The sequence below is a fragment of the Urocitellus parryii genome, chromosome 3 (genome assembly GCF_045843805.1).
Source record: "Urocitellus parryii isolate mUroPar1 chromosome 3, mUroPar1.hap1, whole genome shotgun sequence".
NCBI classification, from domain to species: domain Eukaryota; kingdom Metazoa; phylum Chordata; class Mammalia; order Rodentia; family Sciuridae; genus Urocitellus; species Urocitellus parryii.
Window position 1 is genome coordinate 145,034,531 of NC_135533.1, and position 18,894 is coordinate 145,053,424.

Below are 18,894 nucleotides of genomic sequence, written 5' to 3' on the forward strand. Positions count from 1 at the left end.
AAAAAAAAAAGTCAAATGATATCTTAGTATTGCTACCAAAATGGTCTGACCTTGAGACCCACTAGGGATCCACAGACTGGCTTGCAAATCACTGACCTAGGAGTTCAGTGACCTCAAGGTAGGCTGAGCAGACTGGCCTTGCCTGAGGACCACAGACACCCTCTTTTGGGAGTTTTTATACGGAAAGCTACAAGATGAAGAAAAGTAAAGGAAATTACAATGAGGCCACGATGAGAGGAAAGACTTGCAGAACTGAGGAAGGAAACAGGCTTCAGATGTCTGACCACCTCCTGGGGTCAACAGTCAGGATTCTAGAACCCTCAGGCTTCCATGCAATCCATCCCCTCCCTGGTGGGCAGGCACCTCACAGGAATGTCACCTTCCATGCCCCAGATTTCATATCTTGACTATCATGCCTATGGCTTGCTAATTAAATTCAGGGTTTGATAATTATGTAAAAAGAATGAGAGCGTGCACTGATTGATGATTTTAAGGAATCAAAGAGGATGACTTTGGGATCCTGTGATTCTGCTATGCGGGGAGAAGGATCCTTTTCATTAGTGTCTCTGGCTTAGGACTCTTGATTATTCATCTAGTTTCTTGACTGAATCAGTAAAAGAACATGGAGGCAGGAGCACAAAGCATGTCCCTCAGGCCTTGCTGGTGTTCCCAAAGCACATGCCATCTACCAGGTTGTCCCACATGTAACACATCACATGACAGGTCTGTGCACTGCTCAAATTCTCTTCCCCAGACAAAGGGATCACATGGAGTGTTGAATGCCAAGTCCAGATCAAAAACCAAAAACAAACCAAAAAATACTTTTCTAGCAGTAAGTAATAAGCAATAAAGTTATCTTTAAAAGCAGGTTTCTGTTTAAATTTGACTCTGTTGGTCTCTACCTTGACTCAATCTCAGCTTTTAATAGCCAATTGCAATGCAAGTACAATTAACAGGATGGGTAAAGTGAGAGTGGGAAGGAAGGAAGCATTAGGAAGGCCAACAATGGCCTCCCCACCGCCCCTGCCAATCTTCTTCAATGGTGACCTTTAATTTAACTGTGCTCTACCAAATTTGGCTCAGGGGCGGAGGCCGAACAAGGTAACTGCTCCTTCCAGGCCAGGAGATGGACACCTCTTAGAATTAAACAATAATAGCCCACTTGACCATTCCCTTTTATTGATAAAACATCATGCTGTGAAGCTCACAAATCTCCTAGGAGATCACTTGAGATCCAGGCTGATTTAGTTTGATGGATGCCTGTGTTGAGTTTGAACGTAGGCCTCCCACAATAGGAAAGTATTACATTTGTGACCATTTTCTTCTTCTATTGGAAAATATACTCTTCAGAACAAAAACAACCAAGCCACGTGCTCCCATACATCTATACTCCGGTACTCCCATGTCAAGAAGAAGGAAGGGGAAATGCCCACGGCCTCAGAACTGGACTAAAGCATATTGATACGAGCCTTGGATTTCCACAGGACGGGTTTACCAGCAAGGCACTTTACAGATATAGTTTCCACAGCACCTTCATCTGCAAGAGCTATCGATAGAGCCCTAGTTTTTAGACCTCAGGAGTTTTTTCTTTTTTTTAACGAAGACTCTTTGAGGCAGTGATCTCATCTGACTAAATTAAGTCGTGACTGCTGTGCTAGGCTTCTAGCAGCCATTAGACACAGTACATTCCAACCAGCAGCAAGACAGGATTTAAAGGACTGATTTCCCCCAGATAAACAGCAGTGACACATGCTCTATTTTATATCCTCATCCTCCTCCTCCTTTCCAACAAGGGCAGGATAAGATACATGGTCACCACCTGCCCTCCCAATTCCAACAGAGCAGCAAGATAAACTGTCCTCCTCAGCTGCTCTGAAGGAAAAGGACTTGGGGAATCACAGGCCCATCTCCTGGAGAGAAAAGCTGGAGAGAGAGCACTAGGCAGGTAGCAAATGCTCATTAAATATGGATCACATTGCTGACATTTCTTTCTCTTTCTTTTAGAGCTTGGGTGTTTGTACAGGGGGAGAAATATCAATATACAATGCGTTAAACAACAGAGGTTCAAATTTGGGTGTCTCCCCCTAGCGGCTAAGAAATGCAGTCTGTGGTGCATTTCTCTTCGCCCACCGGCCCAGCAAGGGCCAGGCCTTCTTGGCTGCACTCCTGTACTTAACTTTCATTTTGAGTTCCCCTTTGCTTTTTCAGGCACTTATTTTCTCTTTGCCTTGTCCTTCTTCTTGTGTTCTGTTTTACCGTTTTGTATCTTGCCAAACTGTTTTTGATCCATTTTAAAACAAAGCAGAATATACAAAGCATTTCGTGACTTTTTTTTTTTTTCCAAACTAAATATTGGGTGTCACTGAATGAGCATCCTCATACAGATGACAGAATTTAAAGTCTCAATCAATACCCAGAGTTGGTACAAGTCCTGGACAATCTAGGCTGCACAAGTATCTTCCACCAGGATCGTATAAGCCGTTGTGTTCCTGATTAGTTCCTAAGGATTCTGGCACTCAAAGATCACATCCCCAATTTGGTTCAAACACTGGGATCCCCAAACCCAACAGTAGAAGATAACTTCTAAGAATAAAACTGGTTTAAAGATACACACACACACACACACACACACACACACACACACACACGCTATTTTTAAATAAGGTAATCATTAAGCACTAGAGATATTAGCTGATGGTGGTAAGGCCAGCATCCAAGTTGAGTCAGAATGAACAAGGTACCCATTTAGGAAACACCAAACCCAATCAGCTGCATTGTACCCTGCCCACAGGAGAGGGCACCCTGACCAGAAGGCGTGAGTATACCCATCTGCTTGGCAGGTACAGAACGTCACTGGGAGAACCATGTGTGCGTGGCTGACATTACTACGAAAACTCATTCGGCTTTCTAGGCTCGGAATCCAGGCCCACCAAGCAGCCTTCTAAGAGTAATAGGATTTTCTAAGTAGAATTCCCTAAAGGAGAAAGAAAACAGGAGGACTGGCCACCCAGAATGCCCTAGTTAACTTGGCACTTGTATCTCTCTAAGTTGCTGATGAGTTGGCATTTTACTTTTAAGACTCTTGCAAGCTTTGTTAACCCTGTGAGAATGCTTGGCTGTGGGAAAATAACTAAAAAGTCTCATTTTTAGACTCCCAGAAAGAACCAAGTTCCAAGTCCAGTGAAGCCCCTCCAAGCTCTACCTCCTGACAACACAACCAGCTGAGTAACTCAGTCTCTCAGAAAGAGCAGGTAAGACAGGTCCCTCTTAGAGAAAGAACCTCTGACTCGGAAGACTGTCCCATCCAGCTCATGCCAGAGGCATACCAAGGACATGAAGCAGAATCTCCAGCTTAAAATAAAGATAACACCAATGAGTTTAACCAAAATAAAAAACAGAAATATGGTAGCAAGACTGCTGTAAGATAGAAGATCATCGTCATCATTATTATTATTATTTTAATGACTATTAAAAATGAATGTAGAAGACCCAGGTAAACAAACTGGCTGAAATAGAATTTTTTAACATGATTGTTTTAAAAAGATGGAAGAAACATAAATAAAGGAGGTGTTTTTCAGGGTACCAAGGAAAGCTCAGATATTACCAGTCAAGCTTACATACTAATTCCAACATAGGAAAAGTCTACCTGAGCCAATTTGCTGCCCATTAATTATCTCTGGATGGCTTGTTCCCTCTTGGAGTCTCTAAGAGTGAGCAAAAGTCCTCAGTGCCACACTCACCCCAGCCCAGACCTTCTGAGCCTCCTGGACCTACCGTGAGAGCCTGGATCTCCTCTTCCGCTTCTGCTGTGGTCTCCTCCAGCTCTGTCTTAGCTTGCCGAAGCTGGCTCTCCAGGGCAGCCCGGGCGGCCTGCAGGGCTGTCAGCTGGGACTCGCGCTCCTGCAGAGACAGCTGCAGCTCCGTGAGCTGGCGCTTCAGCTCCAGTTTCTGCTCCTCATGCTCCAGGCTGACCTGAGGAGAGACAAGGGAAAGTGAAGACCCTCGAGCTGCTCAACCTACAAGCTTAAACCTGCTCTTGGAACCATCTTCCAAGGACTCACTAGGGACAGGGAAATGCAAGAAAATGGGCCTGACTTCCAGGTGTTTCAGAAATCAGCAGAACTGAGAGCACACGGGAGGATGCACAGCTGGCCCTCCAGATCCCTAGCTTCTGCCCGAGTTCAACCAACCATGGATTGAAAATATTTGGAGAAAAATAAATTGTATATTTACTCAACATGCACAGACTTATCATTATTCCCTAAATAATACAGTCTAGCAGCTATGCACAGAGCATTTGCATTGTATCAGGTATTTCTAAGTAATCTAGGGACGAGTTAAAGTATATAAGAGGATGCATGTAGATTCTATGCAAACACTTCTCCATTTTATAAGACACTGAGCAGCTGCAGATTTTGGTATCTCTGAGGGATCCTGGAACCAAGACCCTGAGGACACCAAGACTATATATACTAACCATCCGCTACCTACAAATATTCAAAGGCCTGGGAAAATGAGAAGAATATCAAATGAAAATAATTATTCTTTTTTTTTAGTTATTGATAGACTTTTTTATTTTATTTGTTTATTTATATGCGGTGCTGAGAATCAAACCCAGTGCCTCACATGTGCTAGGCAAATGCTCCACTGCTGAACCCTAGCCCCAGCCCCACAACAATTATTTTTACTAGAAACACTTAAAGAAATACAAATAGTCCCATATTAGTAACAGGAAAGACTTTACAATTATAATGTAAATGGAACAGCAAGTGAATTGTACTTATTTCAACTGTTCATGCTCTGACTCGTTCTCATTAGTTCTTTCCTCACTTTTAGGTAATCTTTCTTCTCTCCATCTGCCTGTCCATCCACCTCCCTACTCAACAGTTCATCCATTCAATTGCTGAAATGCATTCAGCAATTTCTGTGTTAAAAAGAATATGGAGATGAAAGACAGTCTCTGCCTTCAAGTTGGTGAGAAATTAAAAACCATCTACTCCCACATATTGTGGTCACTGCAACAATCAGGACATGTGGGGACTTGGAGGGAACATATCAGGGCGGGGGGGGGGGCAAACTCTGAATCTGAATTTACAAGAGTCAAACAAGCAGATAAGAGGGATGGAAAATTCCAGATAGGGGAAGCAAGACACTCAAACATACAGAGGTGAACGAGACCACGGCACTTCTGTTGACCTAACAGACACTGGCAAGGTCGTTCTAGGGACCAAGGCCAAGCAAATGAGAGATGCCCTCTGCCTTCAGGGGCTCACAGTCTAAGGAGACCGCCAAGAGAAACCCAGGTGGTGACCTCAGCACATCAGGCTGTAGGGTCCAGAGGAGCCTTCCTGCTGAGAAGCCTCCCTAGCAAAGGTGGCATCCAAGTCTAAAGGCCACAGGCACAAAGAGAAGGAGGACTTATAAAAACCTTGACCAACAGGATCTGGCAGTCAACTTGAGCTGGGGCAGTGAACAAAGGACAGAGGGGAGTTAGGTAGAGTGAGGCCAGAGGCCACGACGGGGAGGAGCAGGGAAGAGCCAGTGAGAGGATGGCTAAGTCCATGCTAAGGTGTTGAACCTGAGTTCCCTGGGAGACAATGGGTCAGAAACTCATGAGAAAGACCTCGCTGGAGATCCAGATCTGGGGCTTCATAGCAAACCAGTGGGAGAATCGTGCTCTACAGCCTCTCTAGTAACGATGGCAACTACGACGCTGTGGTGGCAGCAAATGGTGCCTACGACGTGCTGGGCGCTGCGTAAACTCACCGTACCTCGTAAAACCCAACAAGGGAGGTATACTATCACCTCCACTTACAGATAAGCGCACTTGGTGGTGAGACATCAGACCACTGGGCAAATGTCACATAGCTAAAGATGGCAGGGGTAGCATTCCAACTCAGGAACTCTGGCTCAAGCCCATGCTAGCAAAGACTATGAATGTCTATTAGAATGCCAGCATCAGGGCACTGGGACTCTAACAGTTAGCCTGAATGTCTCTGATGCCCCTCAGCAAAAACACAAGAGGTAGGAAGAGCGAGTCCAGTGCCTTCGGGTTGAGGCTAGGGCTTTTGCCCTCAGTCTCAACAGCAGCGTGTTGCCAGGAGGAGATGGACTGGCCTTGTTCTATTTAAAGCTAACTCTAAAACACCCAGGGAGAATACAGAGCCTGAGCCTCTCATGAAACATTTTTAAGTTTCTTCTATCATCCCAGGACCACTAATTATACTAATTTTAAAAGAAGAAAAGCAGCAAGCTTCCCTGGGGTCATTTTAACTGTCCAGATGTGCTACAGCCGCAGGACAGGCTTGGTAAGACACACGTGTGTATGTGGAAAGGGAAGGGAAGAGACAGCCAGTCCCAGCTCCCAGGCTGAAGAACTCTGCCTGGGTTATTTACACCCACACCTGAGGCTGACTCTGCCAGCAAACGTAAACAAGATCACGAAAGGCTTTGGACATCCCAGAACAAGGGCTCTCCAACTCCAGGGAGCGTATGAATCACCCAGGTGCTTGTTAAAAATGCAAATTCCTGTACTCCTTTCCAATTTCATTTTCAAAAGCTAAAGATGACATAAAGGATGCTACACTTTACCATGCTCCAGATGATTCTAACGGAGGGTCTGCACTGCTGAGAAACATGAGATTATACATTTTTTTTTCTGTCCTTTGGAAAAGAGGCTTGATTTTAATACTCATGTACAAATTAAGACACACCACAACACTAGTATTCCTCAAGGTCTAGTCCTCGGACCTGTCTGCTTATTAGTCTTTTCCTTAGGGAAGAGCATCAGCTTTCTGAAGAACTCCATCACAAATATCTGAGCACCTACATGGCCTTCACTCCCAGCCCTCATCCTACTTCCAACAACTGCTCTCCGTACCTCCAGTCCTGCTTCTGTAGGTCCAGCTAATCCTGGCCACCCGGCTAAAAGCCCCCAAGATCAGGAACAGTCTGTCCTCACCACCATATCCCTATGCTAATCACTGGCACACAGCAGGAATTTAATAAATACACAGTGAATGCACAATGTGACTTTATGGCTTCAACACAGCTACAATCAAAGTTGCTCTATTTTCCTCTCAAAAACCTGGTTTCTCTTCCAAGCTTCTGTGTATCTCTGAAGAGAACTACTTCCATGAAGCCAGCTCAGTTTGGCTGTGTCTATTAATCTACACACTCAGCACTGCCACACAGCATGCGTGGACGACCCGGTGAGGCCCTCATTCCTCCTGCTGAAGGAGGAATCACTCCACTCCCATTTGACAGATGCACCAATTTACATAATCCCCATGTGAGCCAGGGAGGAGATACAATGACATTTTACAGATGAGGAAACTAACGCACAGAGATTGAGTAGCTTGCAAAACTAAAAAAGAGGTCACAAAACTAATAGGAAGTCTAAGCCACTAAGACGTGAATTCTAAGCCAAATCCATGGGGTCCACTCTGTTCCTGGTCACCATACACAATGCCTCCTGTGTATGTACTGGCTGATGCTTGGAAGCAGGCTGGTTTGGAGCCTAAGTCCCCCACCCCCTCCTAAAAGCTCGGGAGACCACCCCTCGCTCTCACCTCCCTCAGCCTGGTCTCCAGCTCCAGCAGCCGACTCTTGTCACTGTGATCTTGGTGGCTGATTTTCTCCAGCTGTTCTTCCAGCTTTCGGTTCTGGGCCTCCAATTTCCCAGCCTGCGTCTCCAGGTAAAACTTCTGCTGCCTGAGTTCTGAAATCATCTCTTCCTGGGCCTTCCTGGTAGGGGTGGTGGGAGGATCCAAACAAAATCACAGCCATATCAGAGGTGAACACGTCTCCTCAGGACAGACAGAAACAGAGTGAGACGCAAGTCCTCATTAAGCAGACTGCAGTGGTTCTGAAGTTATCTCCCTCCTGATCTGGCCTCATAGGCATGAGCCAGGCCTGGGGATCCTAAAAACCATTTAGTCACCACTGCCAGATTCCCTCACCTATGGGGTTAGGGGTGGTCAAGACAGATGCAAAATATGCTAACAGTTCATTCACAGGGTAGGCCTTTTGAGTTTTTTCTTTGAGAGCTGCTACAGGAGAGCAGAAAGGGGCCTCCTCAGAGCATAGGAGTGTCCCCAGTAGCTCATTAACACAGGCTCTGGGAAAGAAACTGGAATGCAAAGAAATAATGCTATCTTTCCTCCTCTCAGCCAAACTGCTTGCAAACATCACAAACCTTAGTGACCCAAAGACCAAATCTAGCCCACCAAACTGCTTAAGATTAAAATGGGAATCTATGGGGGGGAAAAATCATAGAGACTGTAATTCTCTGGGTAGAGAGATTATGATTCAAGAGCTCCTGAAGACAGTCCCTACTGAACCCCAGCCCTCCCACCCTGGGGTACAGTCTAACCACAGCAAAACGATGCCTGACAGGATACACACAAGATCACCTCTCATTGCAAGAGGCAAGACTGGGAAAGGAGGACAGCACCTTTCCAAAAGCAAATGATAAACAGTCTTATTAAAGCAAAACACTCTAATTTGAGGTGGTAATTTGAGGCATTTAAGAAAACCCAACTCAAAAGAAAGGCCATGGTGAAGTGAGACCACTAAAGAGGACAAAATTATACAAGCGTAGGCAGGCTAGGCCAAAGTACAGAAGTAATTAACTCTGCTCCAGCTCCATCAGAGAGAAGGAAAACAGAGTTTATGTGCCAGAGGAGAAGACCAAAACATAAAAACGTACACAGTTAGAACCTAAACACTTACATGTTCCTTTGGGTGAAGAGACTGCTGTTTGCTGCCAGTTTATTGGCTTCAGACAGTTCCACAATCCTCTGTTCCAGGGATCTGATCTTGGAATCCATAGCGTTGATCATCTGAAACACAAGGACCTCTGACCCTCACACTCAGAGTTACACCAGAATTGGATTCACATGGGCCAGGTGATCCAGGGTAAAGTCTCTCTAAAATGCCAGCAGTTTGGCCACAGGTAACAAGTGCACCAACTAGTCTGTACCCTAAAGATCACAGATGTCACCAAACAGATGGCACTCAGTTGTTTTTCCAACCAAAATTAAACGTCTCCACACTAGCTAAGTGGCTGGCATTAAAACCACACAGAAGGACCTGCTCAGGAACCTGGCATCCAGTTCCTGTAAGAAGCAGACCTCTTTACATCCCAGTTGTCATCCACATGTGAGCTGGGCCTGCAGGGCCTCTAACCTCAACCTACAAGTTCATATTTAGAGCATCATATTTTTTCTTTTTTTAAAATATATTTTTTAAAAATCTTTTTTGTAGTTGCAGATGAACAGCATGCCTTTATTTTATTTATTTTTATGTGGTGCTAAGGATCTAATCCAGTGCCTCACATATGCTACGTAAATGCTCTGCCATTTTAAGCTATAGCCCCAGCCCTAGGGCACCATATTTTTCTACTTCAGAGTTTCCACAACTTATTGAATCATAAGAACCAGGGTGGAGTAGGATGGGCACTGGTTAAAGTTATACCTTCTCAGGACCCCCAGCCACACACATACACACACACACACACACACACACATACTTAGAGGGTCTAATGAGGAGAGTTTCAACAGAGTCTGAGGTAATATGAATACAGCATCAACAAGCATCACAGGTGAATCCTATGAGCTGTGAGTTTCTGAAACAACGGACTTTGAGGATCAGCAAGGAGAGAGATGCAGGAGAACAAGGACCATCGTGTCAGGGGCATTCTGAGGGGCCACATCCTAGTGGGTACAGATGAGCATGGGTTTTAAAGAAGAGCAAGCATGGCCACCTGGAGCCATGGCTCCATTGCCTTCAGGACAGGGAGCAGTTTCAAAGGTAGCTTCCTATTACCTATAGGACTGCACAGGGATAAGTCACCAGATGAAATGGAGTCACCTCAAATGAGTGACTCTTGGCAGGTTTTAAAAACCCTCCTTGAAAAAAATGGGCTCTTTGAGAACCCTTCTACCTACCGCCTTCTGCTCACTGAGAATCTTGCCCTTCTCGTGGGCCTCCTCCTCATGTCTCTGCATCAGGTTCTCCAGGCTCTCCTTATCTGCCAAGTCTTTCTTTATCTGATTGTCCAACACCTACAGAAACGAGAGAAGACGCCAACATCACAGGTAGCCAAGCGGGGAGCTGAGGGAGACCAAACAGGGGCACTTGAGAAAAAAGGAGGAGAGGAGGGGGAAGCACAGAGAAGCAAGGGCCTCCAAACTCTAGAGCTAAGAGAAGGCCAAAATCAGGAGGTGTCTGTCTGTCAAACAGGATGAGATTAGGAACTCAAGGACCAACATCGTCGAATGGCGAGTCACAGACAGATTTGAACTAGGAACTTATGTGAAAGTCAGCAGCCAAACAGATCAGAGCAGGACATCCAAGAATGAGCGGGAGGAAAAGATCTTTCCAGTGATCTAGAAAATAAAGTTCCTATAACTTTCAAATATTACGACTTTTTCTCAGTCAATGCACCAGTAGCTTTCAAAACATTGCTTGTTCCTAATTGTACAGAATGAATTCTGGGTTCTCCTGGGATGTGTGTGGAGGAACAGGAAGTCTGACCAAGGCTGAGATTCAGAAAAGGCCGGGGACAAGAGGATGTTGCCCACCCATGAGGCAGGTGGACAGGCAATGGGTGGGAAAGACCACATGAAAGAATGCGGGGGAAATGCCGCTTTCCTCCGTTCTTCTTCTGATCCAGCTAGGGGGGAAGAAGTTATTGGGAACAGAAACTTTTCCCAGGGGAAGAGAAACCATGTATTCTCTGAACCAAGAACACCACTGTAAGCACCTACTATTCCCAAGAGGAAAAAAATAACAGTGATGGTGTCTGTCACCAAGCATCAGCTTGACCTAATGTTCTGCAGGGCACACCCAGCCCTGCCAGTTGCCAAAACAATAAGTGAAAAAGAAAGGAAGAAAGAAGACCTTATAAATTGCCCAAGCCTTTGACCACGACTCTATGTCTCTCATCACAGAGGATCCATTCTGCTTCCAAAAATGGCACCAACTGCATCAAGAAGGACAACAGGATACTGGGAATAAAGCTGAAAGAATTGGGGTCACGGACGGGATTGAAATGTGCCTTTCCCACAATGTCTATTGTGAAGGGGCCTGCATAGCTCATGGGGACATTGTCCCTAAAAACAGCCAGTCCACAGGGAAGGGGTCCACATGATAAAGGAAAGAACAGATTTCAAAGAGGGCTTTAAACCAGAACTGATAGATGAAAAAAAAAATAATAAATAGAATAGGAGTTGGTGGAGAGAAGCAAAAGGTGGAGAGCAGGGTCATGGGAGGAGGGAAGCAGCTCAATAGGATGATAGGCCGCCAACTCTCTTGGACGTCTGAGGGTGATGCTAAAATTATGAGCCAGAGCAGGGCAGAATCTAGGGTATGATCATAATTATTACTAAAATGGCCTTACATAAGCTAGAACAAGGCACAAAAAGCAGAAAAGGTTAAAAAGGAATGGTTTTGTACAGATTCCAGTAGGGCACACGGAAGAAAACAGATCTTCCCTTAACACTCCCTGGGATCTATAAAACAAAGCTCTTTCTCTCTAGAAGGTAGCAGAGATCATATAATAAGCTCCTTTTTCATGAGGAGCTAAGGCAACGAAAGACATGTGCAGGAAAAAATCTGTTCTAAGTAAGCCCTTGACTTTGGCAGTGATGGATACCAATGAGAGGTCTTGTGGACCAAAGAGACAAGCCCCTATAGTGAATGGGAAGCATCTCTCACCTAGACAGGACTCAACTGGCAGAAGGACAAGAAGATGTAGTGGTTTGGGAGATGAGCAAGGACTTTGTTTGAAATGAGGGACCAGTGAAGACACCTAAATCAACCCAAGACAAGCATGGCTTTTGGCAGGAATGACAGTTTAATCACTCAAATCACAGAAAGGGCTTTACAAAGGGTCATGGTCATCATACTAAGCTGCCTTGGACTACTGTATACAGTCTCATTATTTTCTGAAAACTAGTTTATTACAAAGATAAAAGCCTGGAAGCCAGTAAGAGTTCATATAAAATTTAAAATTCATTAAAGTAGGGCAGTTCACAGGAGAAAACTTCTTCTTCTTCTTCTTTTTTTTGGTACTGGGGATTAAACTCAGGGGCACTCCACCACAGAGACACATCCCCAGCCCATTTTTTTTGTATTTTACTTAGAGACAGGGTCTCACTGAGTTGCTTAGCACCCTCGCTTTTGCTAAGGCTGGCTTTGAACTTGTGATCCTCCTGCCTCAGCCTCCCGAGCTGCCCCCGGGGCCGCTGAAATTAGAGGCGTGTGCCACTGTGCCCGACGAGAACACTTTGAGGTCACTTCTGGGTTATTTCATACATATACATGTATATGTGTATGTATATATATACACACAAATACATGGACATATATACATATTTTTATTTGTTTGTTTGTTGTTGTTTTCTTCTTTCTGCAGTGCTGAGGATTGAATCCAGGGCTCAGGTCTGGTAGGTAAATGCTCTGCCTCTGAGCTACACCCCCAACCCTTTTTAATTTTATTTTGAGACAGCATCTTGTTAAGTTGCCCAGGCTGACTTTGAACTTGTGATCCCCCTGACTCAACCATCAAACCTAACTCCTACACTTCTTTTAATAAAAAATAACTGAAGTCAAGTCGGGAGTGAAAGAAGAAAGACGCCCAGGTGGTGCTGGTGGCAACGCTGTGTGAGCACATACTACATGTTAGTCTCATCCCCAAGAAAGGGCCACTCAACAGAGGATTCCAGCTCTGGAAGTCCATGACAAGACTGTCATAAAAGTTAACAGTCTCCTTCAACATCCCGACTGGGAAGGGGAAGAGATAATGCTGAGATATAAGGACCAACATCTGATTCTCAAGAACCCGACAGTGGATTAAAGGCCTGGGGAACACTGTAATGGAAACCCGCTGTGATTTTAAAATGCAACTGATAGGCTGACATGTTTCTGAAAATACAGTGGGACAAACGAACGGGGCCAGCCCTCCTGCAGAACATGATCTAGAATTATAGATAAAATACAGAAATGTTTTCCCAGAAGGATCTATAAGCTGGCAAGAGAATCAAGATGTCATAGACAAAAAAAAAAAAAAAAAATCTAAAGGAAAACAGAAACTGGGAGAGGTAAGAAAGATATAAAGCTGTTTTTAACCTGAGGCATTTGCTCAACCAAATGAACTTGAGCTTCAGTTCTGACAGCCTCAAACATCAAGAAGAGACAGAAATCAAAAGCCAAGAGTTACCCCTTATGGTGGGTGCACATTTTCATCCAAACCTTAAAAAATTCCCATTAATAATTTTCCAAGGAAAATGAACAGCATTCCAGGCACACAAAAGGAAACAGGCACTGTGAGGGAAGGGCAGGGATGAAAACAGCAGAGTGAAAGCAGACCTTTGAAGTACAGATCATCAAACAATGACACTTCATGCATATCAAGAAATAAAAGACTTTAAAAAAAAAAACGACTTGAAAATGAAAACATGGAATTTAAAAGTATTGTTTTAAACAATCTAGCAAACTTGGGAATGAACCAAACAGAAATTCTAAAAATGTACTATCTGGACATGATAGCACATGCCTGTAATCCCAGAGACTCAGGAGGCTGAGAAAGGAGGATCATAAGTTTGAGACCAGCCTGGGTAATTTAGAGAGACCCTGTCTCACAATAAAAATAAAAACGGCTAGGGTGTACTCAGTGATAAAGTGCTCATGGATTCAAATCCCAGTACCAAAGTGAAACAAAACAAAAAACTATTACTAAAATTAAAAACTCAGTAACAGGGCTGGGGATGTGGCTCAAGCGGTAATGCGCTTGCCTGGCATGCGTGGGGCGCTGGGCTCTATCCTCAGCACCACATAAAAATAAAATAAAGATGGTGTGTCCACTGAAAACTTAAAAAAAAAAAAAAAAAACCAACTCAGTAACAGATTAGACACTGCTAAGAAAGAATTAGTAAACTAAAAAACAAGTCAGAAGAACTTACCCAAATGTAGCACAAAGAGACAAACAAATGGAAAATAAGAGAAAGGACAGATTTGAGGTGATAAACACACACCTAATCAAATTCCCAAAAGGAAAGACAGAAGAGATAATAACCATCAAGTTCTTGGAATTGATCAAAAAAGACATTAACCTATTCAATACTCCAGTAAATCTCAAGCAGGACAAATGAAAAGAAATCCACATCTAGACACCTCACACTAAAACTTCAGAATTAAAAATGCAGCAAAATTTTAAAGAAAAACAATAGATTACTTTCAAAGAGAACAATGTAGACTGACAGATGACTTCATAATGACAATATTAAGAGCCCTAATTAATGGAATGTGTCTTCCAAGAGTGTTGTTACAAGAAGACAACAGCCAATGTACACTTTGACCCCATCAAAACCTCTTTAGAATAAGGATGAAAAAATAAGCACATGTTCAGACAAACACAGAAGATAGCTTGTCACCAGAAGTTCTGCACTAAAGCAAGTTCTCAAGGATATACTTTAAACAGAAGGGAAAGAAGCTGAGGTCTGAGATGCAGGAAGAAAATTAAAAGTAAGAAATGTGGTGCATGCATGGCTAAATCTAAATTATCATAAACTAGCAAGGCCCAGTAGTGCATGCCTATAATCCCAGTGGTTCGGGTGGCTGAGGCAGGAGGATCACAAGTTCAAAGCCAGCATCAGCAAAAGTGAGGCTCTAAGCAATTCAGTGAGACCCTGTCTCTAAATGAAATATAAAAAGGGCTGGGGTTATGGCTCAGTGGTGGAGTGCCTCTGAGTTCAATCCCTGGTACCAAAAAAAAAAAAAAAAAAAAAAAATCTAAATTATCATAAACTGAGTGGTAGCAGTCTTTAAAAAATGTTTTTAATGGAATTGAAATATATAATGGCCAAAAAAATTTTTTTGAACTTCAGACCCCAAAACTTCCCATCATGGAGTGAGTATAGCATTTACCCCAAACAGTCCTTTGGTTTATCAAGAAGTGGCCCTAAGTACCCAGGAAGAGAAGAAAGCCATATGGTCCTATAGAAGGAAGGCCAGAGAAGACCAGAAAATATCTTTACTTTAATTTTTTCCTCGTAGTGCTGTTCTTTCTGCTTCAGGTGTACTTCTAGGTGCTGGGCTGAGACTTGGGCCTCCCGGTGTTTCTCCTCCAGCTCCTGGACACGAAAGAAGAGATGGTCAGGAGTGCCAAAGGAAGGACACAGCCAATGTACCTTAGACACCCACAGGAAACAAGACTTTGGCACAGGTGCCACAGGTAATAGGTAGCTGCTTCTCCATTACTAGCCTAAGGCTCTCAGGAAGGAAACCACCACAGTGCCTTGGCCCTGGTTTTCCAAGTCCAAGTGTTCGCACCACATATGTATACACAGCTGTGAGACTGTGAGGCCTGGGATCAGAAATATGTCAGCATGACAGGTCACACAAAGGCAGCTGTTCAACTTTGCACGGAGAAATGAGGATTACAAGGCAACACTTGGAAGTTTGGTCAGCACAGAGCCCTTGATCACTGTCTTGAGCCTCAGGCCATTTTTGCTCTTATGGCAGCCTTAAATGAGAAAAGTAATTTTGATTTATTATGATGATCAACAACATTTTGTGTTTCGTTCATTAACAAAATTATTGCTCAAGAACCCTAGCTAAAAAGGAAAACTAATGTTACAATTCAAACACTTCGAGATCTGAATGATTATTTTAGCCAGCTGCTATGTGGTGAATGTGAAGATCAGGAGATGTGTATGTGACATAACATAGACACGAAACAATGCTCATGGGAACAAAGACAAACACAAAACACACTGGTAATAATGACAAAAAATACATGCATTCGTATTAAAGATGGGAAGAGAATCTGGAGTAATATAAATAACTTAAATTTGAGGTTTGCCGAGTCCTTTTATTGTTAAGCTTTCTGCTTTTAAATAAAATTGTAATTCATTTGAAAATTATAGCAACTCATTTGCCAATGTATTATAAACTGATCTTTTAAAGGTAGTATTCAATTCATTGAACCATTCTCTAAATGCACAGAGAGCTGCATCTAAGTTAATTCTTATGAATCTGGACCCATTAGTTAATTACTGATATCAAAAGTCATTACTCCAAGTTTTCATCTCCTCGCAGTATTATGAAATTTTTCTTTGAAGTGGAAGCAATTATGGGAATTTTGAAGAATGAGGAAATTATACAGGATATGTCCATAAAATGGGAGGAAAAAAGTACTTTGTGATTCACATGCACATAAAATGTTAGTGATTAAGCTTTTGAAATTTTAAAGTCTGCAAGCATGGGCTTTGTTTGGGGGCCATTGAAATGCTCAATCTTAAGACCAGGTGCACAAAATCTACTGCAATATAACAGATGTGATCTTGTAAAGTTGAACGTAAACAGGATTCTAATTAATAAAAACATTGTTAAGGGCTTTATGTGTACTCACTAAAGTATTGCCTGCAATGACTTCTCTGATTAAAGCAAAAGACTTTGCTGTAATAAGAGTCCCAATTATCTGTTTTGAAAGTTCTTATCAGAATAGCAAATATTTTAAAGCAAAATGACATTCTGGAGTCTGTTTCCAAGCATCACCATTACGTAACAGTATTAAGGACCACTCTTTGCCCATGTCCTAGATACTCTGCAGCCTCAGCACAGGGTTCTTGAGCAAAAGACACCTTCTGTTAAATGAAGTCACAACCACAAAGGTACTTGGGCAGGTGGCAAGAAACATTCGGACAAAGAAATCCACTTGTTTTTCCTTTCAGTTAGAAATCACTTGATAAGCATCTTTCCTTATTTCAGTCTTCATAACATGGCACAGAAAAGGAAATCAGAATCTAAAAATAGATCCAAAATCAGATACTGATACTGATGACTTTATGACCAAATTTCTGGTCTACATATGAATAGGAGTTTATAACACATAATCCAGGAGTGCAGGACTCTATACTGTTACATTTTAATTATCAAAAAACCTTTGGAGAAACAGAAATCAAAAATCTGGCTGTTTGGTGGTTTGGCATTTTTTGTTGTTGTTGTCATTTTTCAAACGGATCTTTTTCTATATGTTTGGATCGACCCTTTAGTCACGTTATACAAAGACTGTTGTTGTTCACTGCTATATTTCCAGCTCCTGGAACAGTGCCTGACACATAGTAGAAGCTCATTAAATATTTGTTGAATGAATGAATGAACACATCACCATTAAACAGAGAAACATTTTGTAACCACAAGAGAGTTAACCACTTTGTACCATACAAGAGATACTGGTGGTGGAATCTAATCTTATTCACGATAAAATTTCACATACTTGACGATAGCCAAGAGAAACTTAGATGATGGAACAAGAGGACAGAAAGGGTAGACTAACAGTCACATTCGTCTTTGTGTGCAGACATATAAATATATAGTATGTGTATATATATATATACATATATATATATATATACACACACACACACACATGAAGACTGGGTGTCAAGGGAAAACAACTCAACCAATCCCTCTTTTACCTGTTTGTTCAAGAACATCCATATATTCACTGGTATACACAAACGAGAAACAGTGTCAAGTGTCAGGGTGTTGGGGTTTGATGTTAAGTACTGTATTAGCCTAGAAGTTGGCCATTCTTTAGTTCGTATAGTTGCTGGTGCCTCATTTCCCAGAGGTGATGCGAAGAGAGAGAGATGACTTGGCCTGCCCTCCACCTCACCTTTCGTGGAGAGGAACCGCCCAATTACTTTGGAGCCTTGCCAAGGGGTAGGACAGGAGGGAGTTATGAAGGGATCCCAGGTCACCACTGAGTCTTTCAAACGTGATATCAAATTTCTGGTTTGGGGACTGAGATCCAAGGAGAGAGCCCTTCGAGGGCCTGCCTTCTTCCCTGGCAGGGACAAAACTTCAATGTAACTGCACCTTGAGCCACCTGGGCCTTCCTCCATCAGGTTAATTTGGCCATCAGAGCGTGAGACAGAATCAGGATAAGCAACCTTAAAAAAGACCTGCCATATCTAAGGAAATTGAAAAAAATAATAATAATAACCAACTGTAGCAGAAAAAGTGAGTGGGTGAAGATGGATCTATGACAAATACTACTCTGAGAAAAATAATTCTGTATGACTAATTTCTTCCCTCAAAGCAAGAACACAGGTTTCAGCCTTAAAGGTCTAAAACCCCAACAGCTTTTTAAACTGGCAATGCAAAGTTAATGGCCATACAAAGCTCTGCTAATAGAAGGATGTAAATCCTCCTATAAAAATATATCAAAAATAATAGATGCATGTTCGACTAAAATAAAAAATGCCAGGCAGTAGCAAACAGAGCAAAAAATAGTACTGACGGATCTATTACCAGTGCCGAAACGTCCGATATTAGGTCATTCATACTGTTCTGGGATGTGGTACACACTGAAACCACCTCTCTTAATTCACCAAGTTGGTGAAACCTCCCGTGTGATAGCATTTAATTCTCCTCCTTACCCCCTTCCCTTTGCAACCTCTGACCTGTTATCTTTGAACTTTCCAACTTTCATTCCTGCTCACCAGAATTTTATCAGCCATCTGCTGGATCTGTTGGGATTTTGTCTGGATGTCATCCTTCAGTCTGTTTTCTCTACGCTCCATGGTCTCTAGTCTCTTTACCTTGTTCTCCAGAGAATGGCGGCGTTCCTGTAGATCATGAATCAATCAGAGAGTTTTAATGGAGCAACCGCTACGGGCATATCACCTGCACCATGGGAAAGAGCCCTCAAGAAGCATACACTTGAATCAGGAAGAAAAGTCTCAGGCACCTGAAGCAACAGCGAGGAAAATAAGACTCTATGATTCAGGTGCTCAGCTGTGTAGATTACAAGAGTGCATTCATTCATTCAAATATTTACCAAGCACCTACTATCTGCAAAGTACCACACTAGGCCTCACG

General features: G+C 42.9%; 1 protein-coding gene across 3 annotated transcripts in view; it reads right to left on the reverse strand.

Moving 5' to 3' along the window:
• Cit (citron rho-interacting serine/threonine kinase) overlaps nucleotides 1-18,894 on the reverse strand; it is a 157,953-nt gene that overhangs the window by 46,221 nt on the left and 92,838 nt on the right. For 2 of the 3 annotated variants that reach the window (XM_026403399.2, XM_026403398.2), the window contains exons 17-22: nucleotides 18,516-18,641; nucleotides 15,042-15,137; nucleotides 9,951-10,067; nucleotides 8,734-8,843; nucleotides 7,572-7,746; nucleotides 3,775-3,972 (exon numbers count right to left, since the gene is read on the reverse strand). In XM_026403399.2, coding sequence (XP_026259184.1) covers nucleotides 3,775-3,972; nucleotides 7,572-7,746; nucleotides 8,734-8,843; nucleotides 9,951-10,067; nucleotides 15,042-15,137; nucleotides 18,516-18,641 — 822 coding nt within the window. The remainder of the gene's footprint in view (nucleotides 1-3,774; nucleotides 3,973-7,571; nucleotides 7,747-8,733; nucleotides 8,844-9,950; nucleotides 10,068-15,041; nucleotides 15,138-18,515; nucleotides 18,642-18,894) is intronic. The other variant, XM_026403400.2, reaches the window with a different exon arrangement.